At 40.0% G+C, this 21,721-nt stretch overlaps 3 protein-coding genes across 4 annotated transcripts; 2 read left to right on the forward strand and 1 right to left on the reverse strand.

Annotated features, from left to right (window-relative positions):
- The first annotated feature begins 1,146 nt into the window (after nt 1–1,146).
- Nucleotides 1,147–8,779, forward strand: slc5a8 (solute carrier family 5 member 8). Its single transcript, XM_069156981.1, has 17 exons — nt 1,147–1,380; nt 1,509–1,628; nt 2,430–2,495; nt 2,610–2,661; nt 2,792–2,859; nt 2,989–3,027; nt 3,287–3,402; nt 4,022–4,162; nt 5,546–5,675; nt 6,135–6,223; nt 6,393–6,502; nt 6,585–6,652; nt 7,568–7,654; nt 7,886–8,100; nt 8,267–8,367; nt 8,483–8,571; nt 8,660–8,779. Exons 1-17 carry the CDS (start codon nt 1,147–1,149, stop codon nt 8,777–8,779), a joined length of 1,845 nt encoding a protein of 614 aa, XP_069013082.1.
- Nucleotides 8,780–9,766: 987 nt separating this feature from the next.
- On the forward strand, nt 9,767–18,268 carry LOC138202701 (sodium-coupled monocarboxylate transporter 1-like). Its single transcript, XM_069156958.1, has 17 exons — nt 9,767–10,000; nt 11,367–11,486; nt 12,611–12,676; nt 12,774–12,825; nt 12,987–13,054; nt 13,612–13,650; nt 14,138–14,253; nt 14,423–14,563; nt 15,273–15,402; nt 15,595–15,683; nt 15,949–16,082; nt 16,180–16,247; nt 16,434–16,520; nt 16,840–17,051; nt 17,735–17,823; nt 17,907–17,995; nt 18,081–18,268. Exons 1-17 carry the CDS (start codon nt 9,767–9,769, stop codon nt 18,162–18,164), a joined length of 1,818 nt encoding a protein of 605 aa, XP_069013059.1. The 3' UTR covers nt 18,165–18,268.
- Nucleotides 18,269–20,357: 2,089 nt separating this feature from the next.
- On the reverse strand, nt 20,358–21,682 carry lyrm5a (LYR motif containing 5a). 2 transcript variants are annotated; one of them, XM_069156627.1, is made up of 3 exons: nt 21,573–21,682; nt 21,289–21,364; nt 20,358–21,172 (listed from the first exon to the last, which is right to left on the reverse strand). In XM_069156627.1, exons 2-3 carry the CDS (start codon nt 21,331–21,333, stop codon nt 20,957–20,959), a joined length of 261 nt encoding a protein of 86 aa, XP_069012728.1. In that variant the 5' UTR covers nt 21,334–21,364; nt 21,573–21,682; the 3' UTR covers nt 20,358–20,956. The 2 variants fall into 2 exon arrangements, with proteins under 2 accessions (XP_069012728.1, XP_069012729.1); XM_069156628.1 differs by lacking the exon at nt 21,573–21,682 and adding an exon at nt 21,453–21,551.
- Between the last annotated feature and the right edge of the window lie 39 nt (nt 21,683–21,721).

Consider the following 21,721-nt stretch of genomic DNA (forward strand, 5'->3'; position numbering starts at 1 on the left):
AGAAACAATATGTACATTGTGCACTGCTTCTTCCTCCTTTGTTTTCATTTATTTATTACAATATTTTTAAATACACCATTTAAATACAAGTGCAAAAGTAGTTATAAAAAACACAATTATTGTCAATATGTTGTTCTGTACACATGACAAGCATAAGGTTCATTCACTAGCTGGGACCCCGCCTCGGCTGGGGGCGAACCTTCATTGATTGGGGGAGATTAAGCCAGGGTGAGAGTTTCGCGGTTTGGGGGAAGGCTTAGTCGAGGATCCACCGCGGCTCCCGGGCCTTGCAGATCCCCAAAAGAAGCCATCCTAAGACGGCAAGGCTGCCTGCCCTTTGCGCAGGTCGTCGAAGCCGTGGCGGGTGTAAAGTTGGTAGGCTTGGGAACACCAGCGGCCCATGACCTTGATGAGGTGGTCTGGGACTCCTCTGCTTGACACAGTGCCGCACGGCTGCCCCTATGCGAAAGGAGTGGCCGGAGAAGTAGTCAGGATTAATCCCCAAGGTGATTAGAACTGCTCTGAAGTATAAAAGGAACCAGGCTTAGTCGAGGATCCACTGCGGCTCCCGGGCCTTGCAGATCCCCGATATCTCCATGTGGGACGGAAGGATAAAGGCTATGAAACATGATAACCATAAGTGAAACGGTTTAACAAGAAAACGTGAACAGGCCGAGGTCTAGAGTGGGTGGATATTTATAGGAGTGTGGCCGGAAGTGGGGGAGTGGTTGAGGCGTGGTCCTGCTCCTGAAATTCAGCTAAACCTTTATCTCCAATAAAAATATATATTTTGTGGTAGAATGAGCTGATATCACAAATATGTCTCGGTCGCTACACTTTACCTTTCTGGAAGTCTCTCTCTCTCTCTCTCATACACGCATGAACACACGCGCACACACACAGACACACACACACACACACACACACACACACACACACACACACACACACACACACACACACACACACACACGGTTTGTGCCCTGCTCTCAGCTCAGTGTTGAGTGAGAAGCTGATGTGCCAGGACTTCCATTTATCCACAGAGGACTGCCTGCACCTGAGAACAAAACACATGGGACAATAACGTCAGAAACTTTCTGAATACTTTTTCTAAGTTCGTTTTTTGTTGGTTTGACTTCCACTGAGATGTCAGGGGACTCTGTGGCATCCGGCTCCTTTGCAGCAGCAGACTACGTGGTGTTTGCTCTCATGCTGCTGGTGTCGGCTGCCGTTGGGGTCTACTACGCCTGGACGGACAGGGGCCACAGGAGCTCCGGGGACTTCTTGATGGGGGGCCGCGCACTGACGGCACTGCCTGTGTCTCTGTCCCTGACGGCCAGTTTCATGTCAGCCATCACAGTGCTGTCCAACCCGGCCGAGGTAAGGTAACCGCAGACAAGGGACAAATATAGCAAAAGTCATGAACGTAAACTTTGCTCTGTAACTTGCTTCAGATATCTTTACCAGAATCATAAAAAAGAAAACTAATTCATATTATCCCTGTGTAGGTATACCGCTACGGAGCCAACATTGGATTTTATGCTCTGTCTTATGTAATGGTGATGCTGGTCACATCTGAGGTCTTCCTCCCAGTCTTTTACAAGCTGGCCATCACCAGCACGTATGAGGTGTGTGGTTTGGTTATCAGATCAGTGTTGGTGTGATGTGTCATTTAAAGTACATTTATTTTGACTTCTGTTGTCTTAATGTGAATATAAAATGTTGGTGTCGGGGTTGGTGAAAATGATACTGAATGATGACACAATACTTTGTGTGATACATACTTTGAATGATGGCACGTCCATGGAGTAGGAAGAGAATGCCATGCCACCAAAAACTATTTCGAAATGGAGTATAAAGGTACGTAAAGATAAATGGACTGAGATGGAGACATCTGCTGGGATGTAAGCTACGATAATATTGTAGAGTGTGGTCTTCAAGTTTAAAATGTTGCTTACCGGTGTCTGGAACACTTTTACAGAAAAAAAAACACGAGTTTCACAATTTATCACATTGGACACAGGTGATCACATATATGACACGTTTACCACACGTTGCAACATATGATAACATGGGGAAAATATGTGGAAAAGTTTTCACATGTTAATCTACACATATTACATCATGAAAATGTTCCAAAACCAGGTTTCCAATGGGCAAAATACATGTTTTACATGGTGAAATGTTATCACGAGTTTTTGCACATGTGAAATTCACGTGTTTTTTCTTTTTTCTTGATTTCTCAGCTCTGTTGATGTATTTCTCTCCAATAAGGAAACGTAGAGGCTAGTGGTTGATTTGTCATAATAGGATGTGATAACTTATTTAATTCTTATGCCAAACTTGAACTAATGGACTGTCATGATAAAATATAGAATCTTTCTGATAGTTTTATATCATCTGTTCGAATATGTTGTGGGTGTATCAAGTATCTGGAGCTGCGCTTCAACAGAGCAACTCGTCTGCTGGGAACGGTGCTCTTCATTGTTCAGACAGTGAGTAAGAAGCCGGTCAACAAATAATTACAGAGCTTTGACTTCTGTGGTTAAAACAACAAATCTGTCACCTGGGGGATAATTTTATGGTATTATTTCTCGTTTTTGTCACAGATCCTCTACACTGGGATTGTCATCTATGCTCCAGCTCTTGCTTTAAACCAAGGTATGTTGGCTTCAGCTTGCAGTCGTCAGGTTTACGAAACATTCCTGCATGAGGGCACTTAAAGCTACTTGGTTTTACCCGGTCGGGTGACCAGTGGTTGAAAGCTGCGCCCCCCTCTCTGTCTCTGCAGTGACTGGTATGGATTTGTGGGGTGCAGTCATTTCAACAGGCGTGGTCTGCACCTTTTACTGCACAGTGGTATGTAACACAATTTGCACGAGTGTCTGTGCACCAAATTAAAATGTAGTAAACTTCTTAAATTTGATGTCAAGTTTTGACATCACTGACAAAACTTTCAATGGATACAACATCTGTTTGTGTTTCCAGGGTGGTCTGAAGGCAGTGGTGTGGACAGATGTGTTTCAGGTAGGCTTCTGAATGACAAAAATAACACAACAAGTGGTTCTTCTGGTACTTTTAACACAAATCTGTCAGATTAGTGAAGGAATTTAGAGTTAAACTGATTAAATCAGGGATCCCTTTTCATACAAACCAATATCAAAATGAAGTTGTTTTGTCATGTTTTGTATTTTGTGTTCAAGACAGTATCTTTGTCGAGCAATTTAGGTGCAACTAATTTTAGCAAAAGTTTTAAAACTTTAAAATCGAACATGTTCTCCTCCAGCTTGGTGTGATGCTCACGGGCTTCCTGGCTGTCATCATCAGATGTGTTATCTTACAAGGCGGCGTCATCACCATCATTTCGGATTCTCAGCAGGGAGGGAGACTCAACTTCTGGGAGTGAGTTTCTATTGTAACATGAAGTTATAAGGCTGTTTAATAAAAGGAGGAGATACAAATCTCAGCAGGAGAGCTACAGGAGCCGCACACGTTGTAGCGACAATTTTCACGTTGTTACCGCAACAGGCATTTTGTGGGTTGATAATTCTACAATAATAGAGTACAAGAAACAATCTGGTGTGATTAGGCTGCTGAGACATTCAAGCTTTTTGTTGTGACGGTCTCCCTACATGGCTTAATGTTGTGCAAATTAGGAGTACACAAAAGGTGTACTCTTTGGCGCCCTGAGTGTCCCGGATGTCTTTATCAACTTGTGCTCTCCAAATGTTGCTCAACCTGAAGAATTTTTATGTTCAGGCTTCTTTGAACTCTGTTAAATAAGGTCACTTAAACAGGACCAATAAAAAGCTATTCAAGATGAAATGATGGACATACAGTATATAGTCTTAGACATAAACCTTTCCCAGTTTGCCACTAGTCTTTATACTTTTATAGTTGTGAATAGTGTTGGTTAGATGTTAGCTAAACTACCTGGTGAACAATTTCTGGCAATGAATAAAAAACTTTTAACTTCAAGTTTCATAGAAATTGAAACTTTACTATTTTTCTATTTCATCAGTTTTGATACAAACCCTTTGAGGAGAAACACTTTTTGGACTATAACCATTGGAGGGTTCTTCGTGTGGAGCAGTATCTATGGGATCAACCAGGCCCAGGTTCAGAGATACATCTCTTGCAAGACCATCACTCATGCCCGACTGTGAGTTGCAGATGTACTGTACAAACTCCATTTCTGGAAAACTTTCAGGAACAGTGATTTGTTCATTCTGGACAGATATTTCCAGTGTATTCACATGCCAACATAATGTTATTTTGTATATATATTTTTTGTATATAAACAGTTTGAATATGAAGCTTGCAATACACTGCAAAAGGTTGGGAGAAAGTAAGAGAAAGTTCGTAAAATATTCAAGTTACACCATTTTGAAATATTCCAAAATAGGCAGATGAATTGGTAACAAATGAAGGTATCATGATTGGGTATCTACCTTCTATATATTTAGATGGGCCCCTGAGTTATTTATTTTAATTGAATTAAAACTGAAAAAAGAAGGAAGGACTTTTTGGCTGGCAACACCGAAATAAGTTGTGTAAAACATGTATTTAATTTGTATTTCATGAGAAGAAGTCAAAAGGGAGTCCACGGACTCGGGAGGCTTTTTGGAGCCAACCCCTAGCGGCCTTTGGTGGTATCGCAGTTTCAGGCACTTCTGCATTTGCCTCCTTTATCAGACCCGGAAGCCACTTTTATATACAGTCTATGGAATAAACACACACAGAAACAGTTTTAAAATCAATCAAAGTGATGTCTTACTTTAATTTAAAGCCAAATTTAAATAGAAAAATAATAAACATAAAATAATTGCCAGTACACAGGCCACGGGGCCATGAGCTGGACGGCAGCAGATGAGCATATTCACAGAGTTCGGTGGTTATCCAGCTTTGCCGGAGGATCTCAGCGCGTTATCTAGTTGTTGTCTCTCGTTTCCAGGTCGAAAGAAGTCTAGACGAAACCACTGTGTGGAGCCGGGTCAGATAGCAGCAGGCCACAGTCCGTCCCTTTTGTTAATTAGCCACTGCCCTGATTTTTTTCTGCCCAACCTCGACAAACCACACTAAAAACACCGCTTCGCTCTCATGTCCACACACGTCAGGCAATTAACAAGCAATTTAACCCGAGCTGCTTTAGCTGCTTTAAACACAAACCCCCCCCCCCCCAAAAAAAAAAAAAAAAAAAAATCATAATAGGAAACATAAAATAGATAAATGCATTTTTAACATTCTTATAAACTTAACATTTTAAAACACACTAAATAAAATACACCGTTTTTTTTCTTCAACAAACTATTTATTATATTATTCCATATTTTTACCCTGGCTACAAAACGATTACCAGGACAGATGGGATGGTGTAAGTTGCCCTTTAACAACAAACCCTGTATGTTTTGGCTCCTCAATGATAACCATTGCCAAGTGATCAGTGGTACATTAAATAAATACACTGTATTAGAAATAAAGATATTACACTGCACATTTAAATCCATTTTACAGCCCTTTCTGTGTGTTTCTTTCTTTTTTTCAGCTCCTTGTACATCAACCTGATCGGCCTGTGGTCCATCTTACTATCCTCGGTGTTTGCAGGAATGTGCCTCTACTCAGTCTACAAACACTGTGACCCATGGACCACTGGACTGGTCTCTGCACCTGATCAGGTACATTAGAGAGTTATATTAGTGAAAATAACCATGCAGTATATGGTTGGAGACCCCTGCCTTAGCCTTTCCTTTACCCTAACCCAAGCCTCATTCTAACCCTAACCCTAAAAACAATAAATAAGAGTTTTAACCAAAACTGGTCCGCACTACTATAAAGTTCCATCAGTCCAATAACCCATATTTTGCTAGGGTTTAAACATGTAAACATGGTGCTTTTTGTATGTACGTGTGAGATACCAATGGTCCAACTGAATTTAAAAATGACTTTAAAAAACATTTTAGAAAGTTCAACACATGTTAAAGAGCTCTTTTAAAATGGCCCCCATTCAGCAACTTACATTTTTAAAATGTACTCCAGGGTTGTGTATGCATGTATAGATGGTGTTTGTACAGAATCATTGAGACACCAACCTTCCTGATCATTTATGTTAATCCAGTATCATCGTTCCTTTGCAGCTGATGCCATATTTGGTGATGGACACTTTGGGAAACTATCCTGGCATTCCTGGACTGTTTGTTGCAGCAGCATATAGTGGATCTCTGAGGTTAATACTTTACATTATAGGTATCACTCTCAACAGATCCACATTGAGAACTTCAAATGTTTCATAGTTGTTGGTTACAATGCAATGAATGCTATCTGTAAATGCATTGTAGTTGTATGATGGTAATGATGATGATTTCCTGTGTGTTTGCTGTTATTTCAACCCCCAGCACAGTGTCTTCGAGCATCAATGCGCTGGCTGCAGTGACAGTGGAGGACATCATCAAACCATACAGTAACATGTCTCCGAAACAGCTGTCCTGGATCTCAAAAGGAACGAGTAAGTGGGTAGTCCTCATGTAGTTTAATTGTTAGGTAGCGATTAAGGATTAAAATCTCTTCTTTTTTTTCCCCCACTGCAGGTCTCCTATATGGGGTTTTATGCATTGGCATGGCTGGACTTGCCTCACTCATGGGAGGGATCTTGCAGGTAGAGTGGATGAGGTAATACAAGGGTGGATCATTAAGTTCTGAGACTGTCCTTGTTGCACATGAACAAAGCACAGCACTGAGGGAGTATGAGGTGAAACATTCAATGCGAACGACCTGAACTGTGGTGCGATGACACCAACATGACAATGTGCCCGCTCACAGCGCATTGAAAACGCACAAGTTTCTCACCCTCAACAATACATTTTGTTGCAGCCCACCACCTCTACTCACTGGAGTGACTCCCTGCTATTTCTTTCTGTTCCCTAATAATTTGTCACAAGCTTTGGTGTGCTCTCTGCTCAAGTTTCAGGGGCGTAAAAAATTACAAACGCACCACTGCTGATTTGGATCAAGTGACAAAAGTTGGAGTACTTACTCACCAAGGGTACATCTTCTCTGTGCGCCGTGCACATCACAGTGCTGCGCTCCGTTTCCTGAAAACTGGAGCAGTCTCTGATCTTATTGATCCACTCTTGTACAGAAGCTTCATACTCTGCTTTAACTGCTTTCACAGACTTGAACACCAGTGTCCTGGGTGAAAGTCTCGTGTTTGTTCCATCCAACGACACCTGTTCTGCTCCCTATGGAGTCTTTATCACTCTTTGTACTTCGTCACTTGACTTCCTTCTTCAGTTCTGGTCATACACGTGTGCACTTTTCATGTATTGGCATTGCAAAACATAACACTGACACAGCATCCTCTGGTGGACTGACAAGGGTATGACTGGGCTGATCTTTTATTACCCAAGCTTCATAGTCTGCTCAGTCAAAGAGCAAAAATAATACACCATGTATGCAATTGTTAATTATACAAAATTTTGTGGGCTCTTGCAAAACACTACCAGGGGTTTATGATTTATGATAAGAAGGAAGTCTGCAACTTACTCCAGGAGTTGTGTTTCCCAATATACAGGCAGTTATCAGTATATTTGGGATCCTTGGAGGTCCTTTGCTTGGCCTGTTCACCTTGGGAATCCTCTGTCCATTTGCCAACTCCAAGGTAAGTCTGTCCTCATTTCACTGTAGTCCTTTTGTTTTATTCATCTTAAGATTGTAAATGAATCTTTCTCCTGGGGTCTGCCCAATCAGTTCTAAAATGACCAAGTCTAGAATATATCTACGTGCTGTATGTCCTCATAAGATCAAAATCCTAGCTTGTTAACCACCCCTTCAAAACATATACCATTCCTACCTTATTGTCCTTGTTTTTACTGATTAAAATGTCTTCCAGGGAGCTTTGTCTGGTCTTGTGTCAGGGCTGGTTGTGTCTCTTTGGGTGGGCATTGGGGCTCAGATATACCCTCCCCTTCCTGAGTTGAGCCGGCCTCTGTCGTTGGCCACCGACGGTTGCAACTTCACCATGACAGACAACTTCAACTGGACCTCCACTTCTCTGCCAACACAACCAAGCTCGACCTCCACGGCCTCCGTGTACATCGATAGCAAGTAAGCAACTGGGATTGATTATATGTTTGTATGTTAGAATTAAACCTGTCATGTTTATTATTATGAGAACAGTGAGGAAGAGAAGTTTCAAAATTTTGCTCATATACTCCTTGTATTTGCTTTTAAACATATGTAATAAATATGGTCCATTGTTTCTTGCCACCAGACCTGTGCTGGCAGATTGGTACTCTCTGTCCTACCTTTACTTCAGTCCAATTGGAACCATAATTGCTGTGATTGTGGGACTGGTAGTCAGCCTGTTTACAGGTCAGTAACATCCTTCTGAATGCAGACCTTTAATTATAATAAATCAGATCATGCTGACCTGTTTTCTAATGAGCACCAAGGTGTTTGATGCTTGTGTTTTGTGTTTTTTTTTAAGGCGGCTGGAAGCTGAAGATTGAATCAAAGCTCATGTTAACAAAAGAGGACACAAGTCTTTATTACCTATTCCAGTTGTTTAAAGACAGAGTAAGTACTGCAGCAGTAAACCAATTTATCATATCCGATAAACTGATAACAGCGCCTGAACTTCTGTTTTATGTTCACCCCAATTCAGGTCATGAGACGAAAAGGAAAACTCGACTTAAAAAGGGACAGAGATAAGAAATTTGGCAACAATAATCCTAGTTTCTATGATATTGACCTGGACTTAACAAAAGGCAGTGTTTCTCCATGAAATGTGAATAATTTTCACCTAATTTTGTGGATAGATTGTTTTTTATGCATTTTAATTTGCTTTAAATTTAAATTTGTGCTGCATTTTTGTTTGCAAATTGTTGCTTTACTGCAAGAAGATCCATTCAACTACTCTCAGCAGCTTGCCTGTTCTGCCATGTCTCTTCTTCCCACAGTCCAAAGACTGACAACTAACCCGGGGTATAGGAATGTGAATGGCGTTGCCATGACCTGCAACCCATCCAGCCGTAATTTTTTGGAATATTTTATTTTCAAAAGTTTTAACAATTTAAGAGAACGTGCAGAACGCATAACATTAAACATTGCAGAAAATGACATAACAACTTGAGAAAGAAAAATACGCAAATAAATGAAATAAAACAAAGTAAATAAATACACCAAGTAAACAAATCCCTTCCCACCCAAAATACATAATCGGTGCAGTGACACACAAGATCCATTTAAAATATAAAAGGATGGATTGATATATTTTTGTTCTCCATAACATAAAAATATATATGAAAAAAAATAAATCTTATGATTGTAAATGCATGTTAAAATTCTGTATATTTTCTTTTCTTTTTTTTTTAACAGTCCCTCTTGCAGGCTGGATGTGTGTAAACTTTGTTGTGACAATTTGTGCCATCTGGCCTTTGTCTTTGTTTGCAGTGACACCCATAAAACTATAAAAAGTGTTCTTTATTTATTTCATTACATAACCTAGGAAGGATGACCTCCCGATAATGTTTTACCTATTTAATGTGCGTGTGAGTTTTAATCTGTCAATCAGTTGCTATACTCAGCATGTTTAATTTATGGGCTGAATTAGAAAGTTTAAAACACACCCACACCCACACTCACACCCCGACACACAAAGTTGATTATTTATGGTTGATGTGCCGAGATTTCCAGTGATTCGTAGAAGACTTCCTGACCAGTTTGAATGACCAAGATTTTCATTTTTAGATTTGCTTTGAATTCCAACAAAATGTCAGGGGACTCACTGAGAACAGGCTCCTTTGTTGTAGTAGACTATGTGGTGTTTGTTCTCATGCTGGTGGTGTCGGCTGCCATTGGATTTGTTTATGCCTGGACCAGCAGAGGACGAGAAAGCTCCAGTGACTTTTTAACTGGGGGCCGACAACTGACTGCCCTGCCTGTTTCCATGTCCCTGGCTGTCAGCTTCATGTCATCTGTCACAATGTTGGCCATCCCAGTCGAGGTAAGGCGACAATAGTTTGACCTTAGACTGAAGTTAAAAATCATTCTCTCTGCAGTTTCCCTTGTTGCTGACTTTCTTTGTTGAGGTGTTTCACTGCACGTTAACATTCTTTAAGAATTTGAAACACAGGGAGACGTTTGTCAAACATAATTTTTTTTTTTAAAGTTCATCTCATTTCTTTTAAGTTTATATGTTCTTTAGGGTCATGACCCTGCAAAATTGCAGAGGAAACTCAAGAATCTTGGTTAAACACAAAACAAATGTCTTGTTTTGTGTAGTTTTTCCAAAGCAAACAGATACTGAAGATGTATGCACTAGTAGAGAAATCTGTCTCCACTTGAAATCCCACGATTCATGCTCACTGAACAGAAATAAGTTCAGTATTGGCCCTGAATTGTGGAACATGTTGTATTTGACCCTGTCACTTTGGGCTCATTAGCTTTTGAGATGAATACCACGCATCAATTACAATGAAGAATATTAGATTAAATACTACTTTCTTCTAAGGTGAATGAAAATATATGTTAAGTTGATTGACAAATCTGTTTCCAAAAAAGTGGGACGCTGTATAAATTGTAAATAAATAGAGAATATAATGATTTGCAAATCATGTAAACCCATATTCAATTGAAAATAGACCAAAGACATTTTGTTGTTTTTGAAAAAAATATTTGCTCATTTTGAAACTGTTGGCTGCAGCATTTAAAAAAAAAAAATGGAACAAGGGTGCAATAATCTAAGAATAATGTTCTTCAATGTAAAATTGCCAAGAATATAGGGATTTAATCATCTACAGTACATCATATTATACAAATAATTCAGACAATCCGGAGATATCTACAGGGACACGGCCGAAAACCAGTAGCCTACTGGATGACTGTGATATTCAGACATAATTCTGTAGTGGAAATCACTGCATGGGCTGAGAAACACATCTGAAAACCATTGTCTGTGAACACAGTTCTTTGCCATATCCACAAATGCTGGTTAAAACTTGACCACACAAAAAAGAAGCCCTATATAAACATGATCCAGAAACAACGATGCTTTCTCTAGTCCCGACCTCATTTAAGATGGACTAAGGCGAAGTGGAAAACTGTCCTGTGGTCTGACAAATCAAAATTTTAAATCATGGATGCAGTGTGCTCCGTGCTAAAGAGGAGTAGGACCACTCAGCTTGTTATCAGCAAGCCATTAATGCTGAATGATATATAGGCCTGCAGGTTTTGGAGCAGCATATGGTGCCACCCAGACAAAATTGTTTTCAATTACAATAAAACCCTGTATTTTCATGTCATTGCCCATTATTGTTTGTGTTGTTATTTTGTGTTTGCTGATTTCAACTAAAAAGATCCCTTGTCTGTAGGTGTACCACTACGGAGCCATCTTTGTGCTTGTCAGTATCGCCAATACACTGGCGGTTGTAATCACTTCTGAGGTCTTTCTCCCGGTCTTCTACAGGCTGGGTATCACCAGCATTTTTGAGGTGAGTGTTGTTTCGGTTTTCAGAGGGTATCCAATTAATAGCAAACTGTTACTTTTGTGCATAATGCAACCCAGTATCTCTCCAAATTGTGTAACACATCGGTCAGTCCACTAGAGGATACCGTGACAGTGTCATGTTTTGCCTCACCTATAGGCATGAAATATAAGTTGCCTGAGCGTTAGACACCAAAAACCCAATGATTAAGGTCAGTAAAAGATAATGGCTTTGATTCAAAATGTAATTTTATGCAATTAATGTTACTTTAGTCAAATGTGTTACTAAAAATAAATCCATGTCCTTCACTTTCTGATGGACTCGAACACCGGTTGTTCAGGTGAGGGTCGTTTGTTTGATCTATCCAACTTAACAACGACCTCTTCCACATGGGACTTTATCACTCTTTGTTCTTAGTCACATGACCTCCGTCACATGACGTCCTTCTTTGACGCTGCTCATACATGCTAGTACTTTTCACGCCTAGACAAGGCAGAAAGTGGCACTGACACGGTATCCTTCATTCGTCTGACGTATTACATATTTTGGAGATTGGCGTGATACCAAGCTGAAAAAGAACATGTTGTTTTTCTGTATGCATCGTAAAGAGAGATCAAAGGTAAAAGCACGAGGCAGTTTGAACTTTTATAACTGATTAAGCTGGTTAAGTGGAAAAAAAAGTTTACTACATGGCATATTGTTGGGATGTTTTATTCATATTAAAATCTTAATTTCTAATCTAACTAGTTACTACAAATGTCAAATGAATTAGTGGAGCAAAAAGTACAAGATTTACCTTTGAATTTAGAGGAACTGGGCTTCATATAAAGTAGCATGAAACAGAAGTTCTCCAGTGAAGTAAGGGTACTACACCTCAGATTTGTACTTTGATAGAGTAAATGTTCCCCCATCACTCCAAGAACCATAATGACTTCAAAACGACATGAGTGTCTGAAATCTAATGGCATTGGACTCATCTAGTAATGACTCAAAATGTTAATTATCATGGAAAACTACATTAGCTCATTATCACAAAGAGATAAATGGTTATGAAAAGATGATTAGCATATGAATAAAACACAAGATTATTACTAAATTTTATTTGACTTTTCTGTCTTGTCTCTGCCAAGTATCTGGAAATACGATTTAACAAAGCAACTCGTCTGCTAGCAACGGTACTCTTCATCACTTACTCAGTAAGTAAAGAGCCAATAATAATTAAAGGACTTTGGTCTTTATTTTACAAACCTTTATCTTTATTTATGTTGTTATTATTTATCTTTTTTGTGATAGACCCTCTTCTGTGGAGTCGTCATTTATGTTCCATCCCTTGCTTTAAATCAAGGTATGTTGGTTTCAGTCCACAGCAGTCAGATTCATGAGGCCACTTAAAAGGTATTTGGTTTTGTCCAGTCGTGTGAACACTGTTTTCAGACACGGTTGTAAATTACATCCACAATTAACGGCAATCATCAATCAGTCTTCTCTCTCTTACTCTCTCTCCAGCTGCCGGTACGAATCTGTGGGTTGGAATTTTTTCAACAGCCTCTGTCTGTACTCTTTACTGTACACTGGTCAGTAAAAACCCAGATTAGACCAAATTACAACATGCTCATTTAAAGTACTTTTCGATGTATTCCGAAATAACTTTAACCCTGAGTTTAAGTTAAGTTTAACCCTGAGTGATAATAAAAGGTCACTCAGGGATAAACTTCCGTGGTTTAACTAGTGCTGGCTTAGATGCCAATATTAGCCAAAGCCTGGCTGTAATACCAATTGACTTACTTTAATCATTAAAATTTTTATGTCTGAATATGTCTGATTCTCAACAGAAAACCAAACAAACAAGCTGCCATAAAGATGCCATACACTGGTATTAATAGTTACATGATACAATAACTTTGATGATAGGAAATAATTTGAGATAATATCCCTTGTTCAAATGTTACGACAAAATATTATATTCAAATGGGAGTCACAGAAAAAACCCATCACACTGGCTCTATCAATGCAATGTAGCAATATAATAGGGCACTCCTAACTTGTTGATGTGCTTGACATTTACTGTGGATAACTGGATTTGAATGGACATGCTTGTACAACTGTTGTTTTGCGGTCCACATTGATGCAGGGTGGCCTGAAGGCGGTGGTGTGGACTGATGTGTTCCAGGTAGGTGTCAGGGTGGAAAGAAATAGGGTGTGGTTTTATAGCACCGTAATGATACACAGGGCGGATGTGTTTCTTCAAAGGCATAACCTACAACAAGAAAAAGCTATAGAGATTCAACAAATAAATATTTTTTTTACCATCCATTAAACTGCTAATTATTTTCTTGATTAAACATTTTGTCTATGAAATATGAGCTGTAATTTCTGACAGTCCAAAAGGACACTTTCAAATTGCTTGTATTTTAATTGACATCCCAAAACATAAAGATATTTAGTTTACTGTCAGACATTACAAAGAAAAGCTTGAAAATATAAAAATGATTATCACAACACCTACATTTCCCTGCTTCCTACAACTACTTGTTGCAGCTCTAGAACAGTTGTAAGATTTTAGCCAAACTTTTTTCAAATCAACCAACCAAATGTGCCTCCAAAACAGAATAGAGGTTGCAAACCAAGCCAAACCCATCTCTCATTTCATCTTCTAGATTGGAGTCATGCTTGCAGGCTACCTGTCTGCTATAATCAAGACTGTGATCTTACAAGGAGGAGTCTCCACCATCTTGGCAGATTCACAAGAAGGAGGAAGACTCAACCTCTGGGAGTAAATATTAATAAAGAACCAGAGAATGAATTTGCTAATGTTATGGAAAGAATTCAATTCAAGCTCTGCAACTCAACTTTGGGAAACAGATATTTCAGGAGGTGAGGTGACTTCATCAACTTTCAGCTTCAGTGAATAAAAAAATTCTGTTTATTATGTTTCCCTATAGCTTTGACATAAACCCTCTGAGGAGACACACTTTTTGGACCCTCGTCATCGGAGGGACGGTTGGCTGGACTTTTGTCTATGGGACCGACCAGTCTCAGGTTCAGAGATACATTTCCTGCAAGAGCATCACTCATGCCAGACTGTGGGTCACATTTTTACTGAGAAGAATGTAGAATACTATTCTACATAGATTTGTAATACACTTATTATGCAGTAGTATCCCATGTCAGTGTCATATGATGGAAGTTATTTGATGAAATACAAAAATGCTGATGTTGAAAGGCAGGTTTGGGGTGGTTCAATGGCATAAACCCAGGACCTTCACCTCATTGAATGGGGTTCAAGTCTGTGAAAAAGTAACATATTTCTTGAAAGCAATCTTTTCCTAACCCTACTAAAGCAGTCTAACTACATGTTTTTTTTTCCAAAACCTAACCATGGGGCTTTTGGGCGAAACAAACCGTGACACTGACACAGTATGCTGCAGTAGACAGACATGTGTATAACATGCTTTGGCGTCATACTTGGTTGCATTGGAGGTGCCATGTTATGCTAAATGTTAGTCCAATCTTCAGGGTCCATCGTATATTTATGTAAAGAAAACTCAGAGGTGACACAAGCACATATACAGTGTGTTAAATCTGCTTCAACTAAAGCTAGTAGAGAGATGGAGTTTGATGGGCAAATAACAGATATCATGATCATACACTTTGTAAAGATAAATATGACTTTGATTATCATAAATTATTATGACGTCATCAGGATACAGTGATAGCAGATGCTGTTTATCCTGCATTCTATAGATTTCTTCCATGTTTTTCACAAGGTTGTGTTGTTGTTGTTTTTTTCAGAGCTGTTTACATCAACCTGTTAGGTCTTTATTCCATCCTGTTGCCTTCAGTGTTTGCTGGACTGTGCCTCTACTCCCTCTATAAGCACTGTGACCCCTGGACAGCTGGACTGATTTCTGCTCCTGATCAGGTACCACAGTTATTTATGGTCGTCAGTGTCTGGATAGAAAACACACACACACACACACACACACACACACACACACACACACACACACACACACACACACACACACACACACACACACACACACACACATAAAAGAGGAAAGAATGTCTATTTCAAATACTCATCTTAATCCCTATCATTCTCTCTTTATAGCTGATGCCATATTTGGTAATGGACATCTTGACAGACCTCCCTGGCCTACCGGGACTTTTCTTTGCAGGAATCTTTAGCGCCTGTTTAAGGTTTATACTCAACATTGCTCATATTTCACTCGTTAGGTTTAATGCCCAAATTTAGCATTTTTTAGCTGTGGCATATTGTGTATCTGGGTAACGTATTGAAATATTGTTTCTTAGCTCTGTCCATCATTGTTTGGTATTTTATATATTGATTTGATCCAACCTTTGTATCAACTAATGACACATAACCAGCGCTTCAAAGATGCATTTGTCATTGAAAACTTGAAAATGTAATGGTTCTTGGGTTTTGCTTTTATTTCAACTGCAGCACAGTTTCTTCCGCCATCAATGCTCTGGCTGCAGTAACTCAAGAGGACCTGGTTAAACCATACATCAACCTATCGGATAAAAACTTGTTTATCCTCTCCAAAACACTCAGAAAGTGGCATTTTCTTGTTTGCAGTATATACTCCTCGTTAGATAAATGATTTGTGCATTGAATACTGGTGTGTGACTGAGGCAGGTAACTCTCTCTGTGTTTGAACCAATGTTGTTCCAGGTTTGTTTTATGGGCTTCTATGCATTGCCATGGCTGGACTTGCATCATTCATGGAAGGGATGGTACAGGTAGGGTACACCTGTTAATACACAAGTATTGCAATTTGTGGGCAACCAAAAGCCAGAACAATGTAATTAAGAATTTGTTATAAGCAGTACAAAATAATTGAATATCTCTGCAGAAAATGTGTTGGGCTCTCCAGCTCTCTTAAGCATTTTTAAGGCAGAACTGTGCATTTGTTTCTCCTTAAACAGGCAGTTAGCATCATCATGGGAGTCATTGGAGGTCCGTTACTTGGCCTGTTCTCTTTGGGTGTCCTCTGTCCCTTTGTCAACTCCAAAGTAGGCCCACCCTCATTACAGCTTTTTCTTTTTGTTATGTGATTCCCTTTTCTCATCTTAATATCCAACAAAGAAACAAATCGAGAATTGCAAATATCTTACTAATAACTAACATCTGATGTTTTTGTTGTTGTTGTTTTTGCTTAATATTTTGATCATAAATTTGTGATGTGAGATGATCAGATTTGCCAGACTTTGATTTAAATATCGCTCAATGCTCATCTATATATAAAAAAACGTGTGTGAATGAATAATAATCTGATCATGTTTTTTTTTGATTGCGAGGGAGTTTCATGATATATTACGTGTTTCCCCACAGGGAGCTTCCTCAGGTCTTGTGTTAGGGTTGGTTGCGGCCATTTGCGTGAGCATTGGACAAATTATATTCCCTCCCCCTCCTGAGATGAACCGACCTCTGTCACTGACCACTGAAGGTTGTAACTTCACTACTCCTGGCAGTCTTAACTGGACCTCCACTCCTCTGCCAACAGAACCAAGCTCCAGTACCACAGCCCCAGCACCGAATGACGTGTAAGGGTGTAACTGGCTGTGGTGAATGATTTATTGAAATAAAGTACTTGTTGTGACTGCTTGGTGTACAATCAGGTGGGATGCCATGTTCTGCTGGTTTCACATTCTAGTAAATATGTAGTTCTCCCAGAAGAAATAAGGACTTTGTGTACTGCAAAGATTCTAAATGGTCCATGAGCGTGACCGTTGAGACCTTCAGTTTGTTAGTAACAGATGATGATTGCACTAGATGAAAAATGGGCGAAGATAAAGCAGCATGGCTCTGGGGAGAGCCCGTTAGTAGGTTGGTGCACTGCTTTAGATTAGACTGGAATATCTCAGAAACTACTTGATGGATTCCCTTGAAATTTTGTACAGACAATAATGGCCCCCAGAAGGTGCACTCTTTTTTAATAAAACAACTATTGGAATGACTACCACGAAATTTGGTACACAAATTCATGTACCAAAGGACCAAGGATCATGTCTGCACTGAAGTCCATGTCTATCCTTTCATTATTTTTCAAGATCAATATTACTGCCGTGACATTGCCATCATTAGGGCCTATGTAACTTACTTATGTTAAGAATTCACTCCTTTTTTATGTGTTTAGATTCATATTCTTAAAAATAATTCAACAATATGCTGCAATCATATTCACAAGATGACAGAGTGGTGTGCACTATTTTTTTTCCACCCCCAGATGTTGCCACTCTCCTTCCTACCTTTACCTCAGTCTCATTGGAACTGGGGTAGCTATGAGTGTGGGAGTTGCTGTCAGCCTCTTGACAGGTAAAGACATATATTTTTGCCATTGGCTGCCGTATGAAAATCCGATCGAGTGACCTTTTTCTTCTTACCTTTGAACATTTCAGGAGGCTGGAGGGAGAGCGTAGAACCAAAGCTTATGTTAATGAAAGAAGACACAATGTCCTATCACCTATTCAAGTTTCTCAAAGGCTGCGTAAGTGTTGCAGGAATGAAAAAGTATCCAAAGCTACTGATTTATAACTGCTGCTGACTTTTGGTTTGTATTTTTTCTTGGTCAGGTCATAAGAAGAACAAGAAAAGCTGACGTGACAAGAAATGGCAACACAAATCCTGCTTTCTGTGACACAGAATACACAGAATAAATCAAATTATAGTCCAATATAGTTGTTCTGAACATTTTTAGGAATGTTTTATGAAATAGCAGAGAAATTGGACTGTTTTCTTTTTTTAAATAAGGACTGCTTCTAAAGGTATGCTTTCATGTTAGTTTTAAATGAAAATCAGAATAATAAACAAATTTGCTGTGTTGCTCTGTGGTGCACCTCATGATCATTGATGCTGCCACATCATAGCACATCATAGATTGTGCATACAAATGGATAGAGTCTCTAAGTCTGAAAACTGAAGCCAATGCATAAGTGCTTTAAAGTGCAATGCCAATGATGGCCACTAGGGATTGGCTTCAAGATACCTTGGTGAAGGCAGACTTGAGGCTTCAAAGCAATGGTTCACACACCAATGGGTGATGTCACAGTGGGTTAAAACCAAGCGGTCCAAGACGCTGTATTTAAGTTGCAGTCTCCCCTGGAGGTGTGGGGTTGAATCTTACTCCTGGCAGTTGTTGTTTATTCGTCATTAGTGTCATATTTGGAAGGACAAGGAACTGACAACTCCTTGAGAAAGAAACTGGAATGTTTGACCAAACAATATTGATATAAAAATAGTTCAACCTGAAAGACAAAGGGCATGTCTGCAATGTGTACCATGAGTTGTCAAAACTACAAGAAAATGCCAGAGAGGTATTTCCATTTTGAGGTAAACTACAGGTTTACAACATGGTCATCTGTATGAAGCATCATTTAGTAACAGTAGCCTGAAATCAGTGGGTTATACACAAAATTTACTGATCAGGTGAACATTTTTTTTCACACTACAGAGCATGTACCTCCACTCCAAATTGGGTCCCACTGAGATTTGAACTCAGATTTCTGGATTCAGAATCCAGAGTGCTCACCATTACACTGTGGGATAACTACACAAGCTAGCTCAAATGATATATTTTATTACATTACATGTCATTTAGCTGATGCTTTTATCCAAAGCGACTTACAACATACTGATGGTACACCATCGGGAGCAATTTAGGGTTCAGTGTCTTGCTCAGGGACGCTTGGGCATGTGGGCAGGAGGAGCTGGGGACTGAGCCACCAACCTTCTGATTAGTGTGCAACCCAGTCTACAGTCTCCCTCCCAGGGCCACAGAGAGACCGACGGAAACAAAGACCATTCACACTTAAGGGCAATTTCTAGAACCACCAATTAACCTGAGGTGCATGTTTTTGGATGTTGGGAGGAAGCCGGAGCACCCGGAGAGAACCCGCGCAAGCACAGGGAGAACATGCAAACTCCCCACACAAAGGCCCAGGACCGGATTCGAACCCTTTTGGCTGAGGTGACAATGCTAATCACTGCACCACTGTGCCGCCCATTTCATATATATATTTCCAAGAGCAGGTTTTAATGAAGGTGTGTTAGTAGAATGGGAGTCTGCAGTTTAAATGTTTTTTAGTTCTACTTAAAACTGCCAAGAAACATTTTTACGATAATAGCACCTCACCGGAACTGTTACTATACTAAGAAATACACATAATTCAGTGTTGGTAATTGTCAGGGAAATTCTATTGTTTAGTCCTGACGTACTATGAGACTCCTCTGTTTCCCTGAATGGAGTGAAGGTCCCATAAGGAACACCCCGTCCTCAGGAACGAACTGTTCCTGCTACATGTTAATTATATCTGACCGTATTCAGCCAAGGACACATTGTGTTCCTATAGTTGAGCCCGTGGGAGAGTACAGGCAGAGAGGTGTAGCAACCCGGCATCGCCACATGTTGTGATCTCTCTCCTCGGCCGAGCTGCTGCCAATAAACATCACTGCGTTGACACCCAAAATGGTCTCCTCTGCCTTCTTCACCTCCTCTCCACGATTTCCATCACAGTAGTATTTCACTTCTCTATCCGAGAAGTCTCTCAACAGTAAGTTCCACTGAGATTTGAGCTCAGATCGCTGGATTCAAAACCCAGAGTGCTAAACATTACACCACAGAACCACTACACAGGATTGTATGACTATTTTTGAACAAGCCAAAATATTCTCGCATTTTTTTTTCAGTGCCAAGTTCTTGGACTTAAAACTGACATAAGTGTGACAAAGGTGTCAATATCGGGGGGGGGGGGGGGTATGAATGTTAACTTCTTTTAGCCAGACAGTTTCTTTGTCTACTGATATGCAATGGATACAAACTGTATGAAATAGTTTAAATGAACAACAACATGTTTTTATAATATTTATTATGGCACAGGACATCGCTGTTTTAAAAAAATCTGTACATTTTGTAACACTTATTTTTGCTTTTTTTTTTAATCTCATAATGCATTGATACATAGTCATGTACATTCATTCATTCAAGAAATGTGACCATGTATTTACAATTATATACACTGAAATACAGTCCATAACTCTGGCATTACACTGTACACGATTCAGTCAGTTTAATATATCCCTTCCACAGTTTAATACAGATCAAACACCTGTCTGCGTCTTTATTCGCTACGAATCCCGACAAACGTCCCGATCCGAGCATTTCAAAGTCGACACCGGATGGTCAGACCTGAGGAAATGTTTACAATTCTGCCAAAGTAGGCCTGACAGCTGCTGTGAAACGAAACCTATGACATCAGCACACATACAGATGTGAAACACTGTCCTTTCCTACAACTGCGCCTTCGTGCCAAAGCACAGTCTGTAATATATCACCATCACTTCCTGGCACTCAGAGATGGGTTTTCTTTAGACTGTATATTATCAACATCAGGTATTAACAGGTATAGATTGATCTACTGTGGTTCACATTGAAGTCCTGTGTGTGTGTGTGTTATTGCTTTTCAGGTTCGTAATACCTCTTCTTCATGGTCCGGTACTTTCTGAGGAAATAGAGAGCCTCCAGTTCCTTGATGACGAAGTCGCCCCGGGCCACCAGCTGTTTGATCTGGTCGGGGTCCGTCACGTCTTTGTTCTTCATGAAAGATGACTTCAGGCGATCCCGGAAATACGCTGCTCCCTTTGGGTACTCACGGCCGAGATACAGAAGCTGGTAGGAGACACAGAAATCAGCTGATCACCATCATCATCATCATCATCATCATCATCAGTACAAGACGCAGCTGAAACCTTGTGTTTTGTGCTCGTTTTGACGAAGGCACTTACATTTTTGTACAGCCTGATAACCTCCCCCCTTAAAGGGTTGGCCATGTCAGAAACGAAGGGGAGCCCCTCAACCTTTCTGAAACGAGAGGAAAACGAGAGACAGGAGATCAGAGCAGGCAAAAAAAAACACAAACACAAACACAACTGATAGCTCGCCAACTTACAGCTAAATAGTTAGCCTGTGAGTTAGCACGTAACACCCTACATTTCCCACCAGCTCTACGAACGACCACGTTCAACAGTGAATTCACATTTACACGCGGTATTTTTGTTGGCGTATTTACTTAAGCGGTGCAACAAATGAAGTGACGTGTCCTCTCCACTTTGTCCTTCCTTTGAAAAACAGGGGTTAGCTCGGTGACTTGGACACACTGCCGTACGGCGTTCCGTTGTGTCGCAAATAAAAACAGACCAGTGCGCATGCGCAACGGTT

Source organism: Embiotoca jacksoni, unplaced genomic scaffold (assembly GCF_022577435.1).
Source record: "Embiotoca jacksoni isolate LCO1_2020_lvr unplaced genomic scaffold, fEmbJac1.0.p SCAF_21, whole genome shotgun sequence".
Taxonomy (NCBI): Eukaryota; Metazoa; Chordata; class Actinopteri; family Embiotocidae; genus Embiotoca; species Embiotoca jacksoni.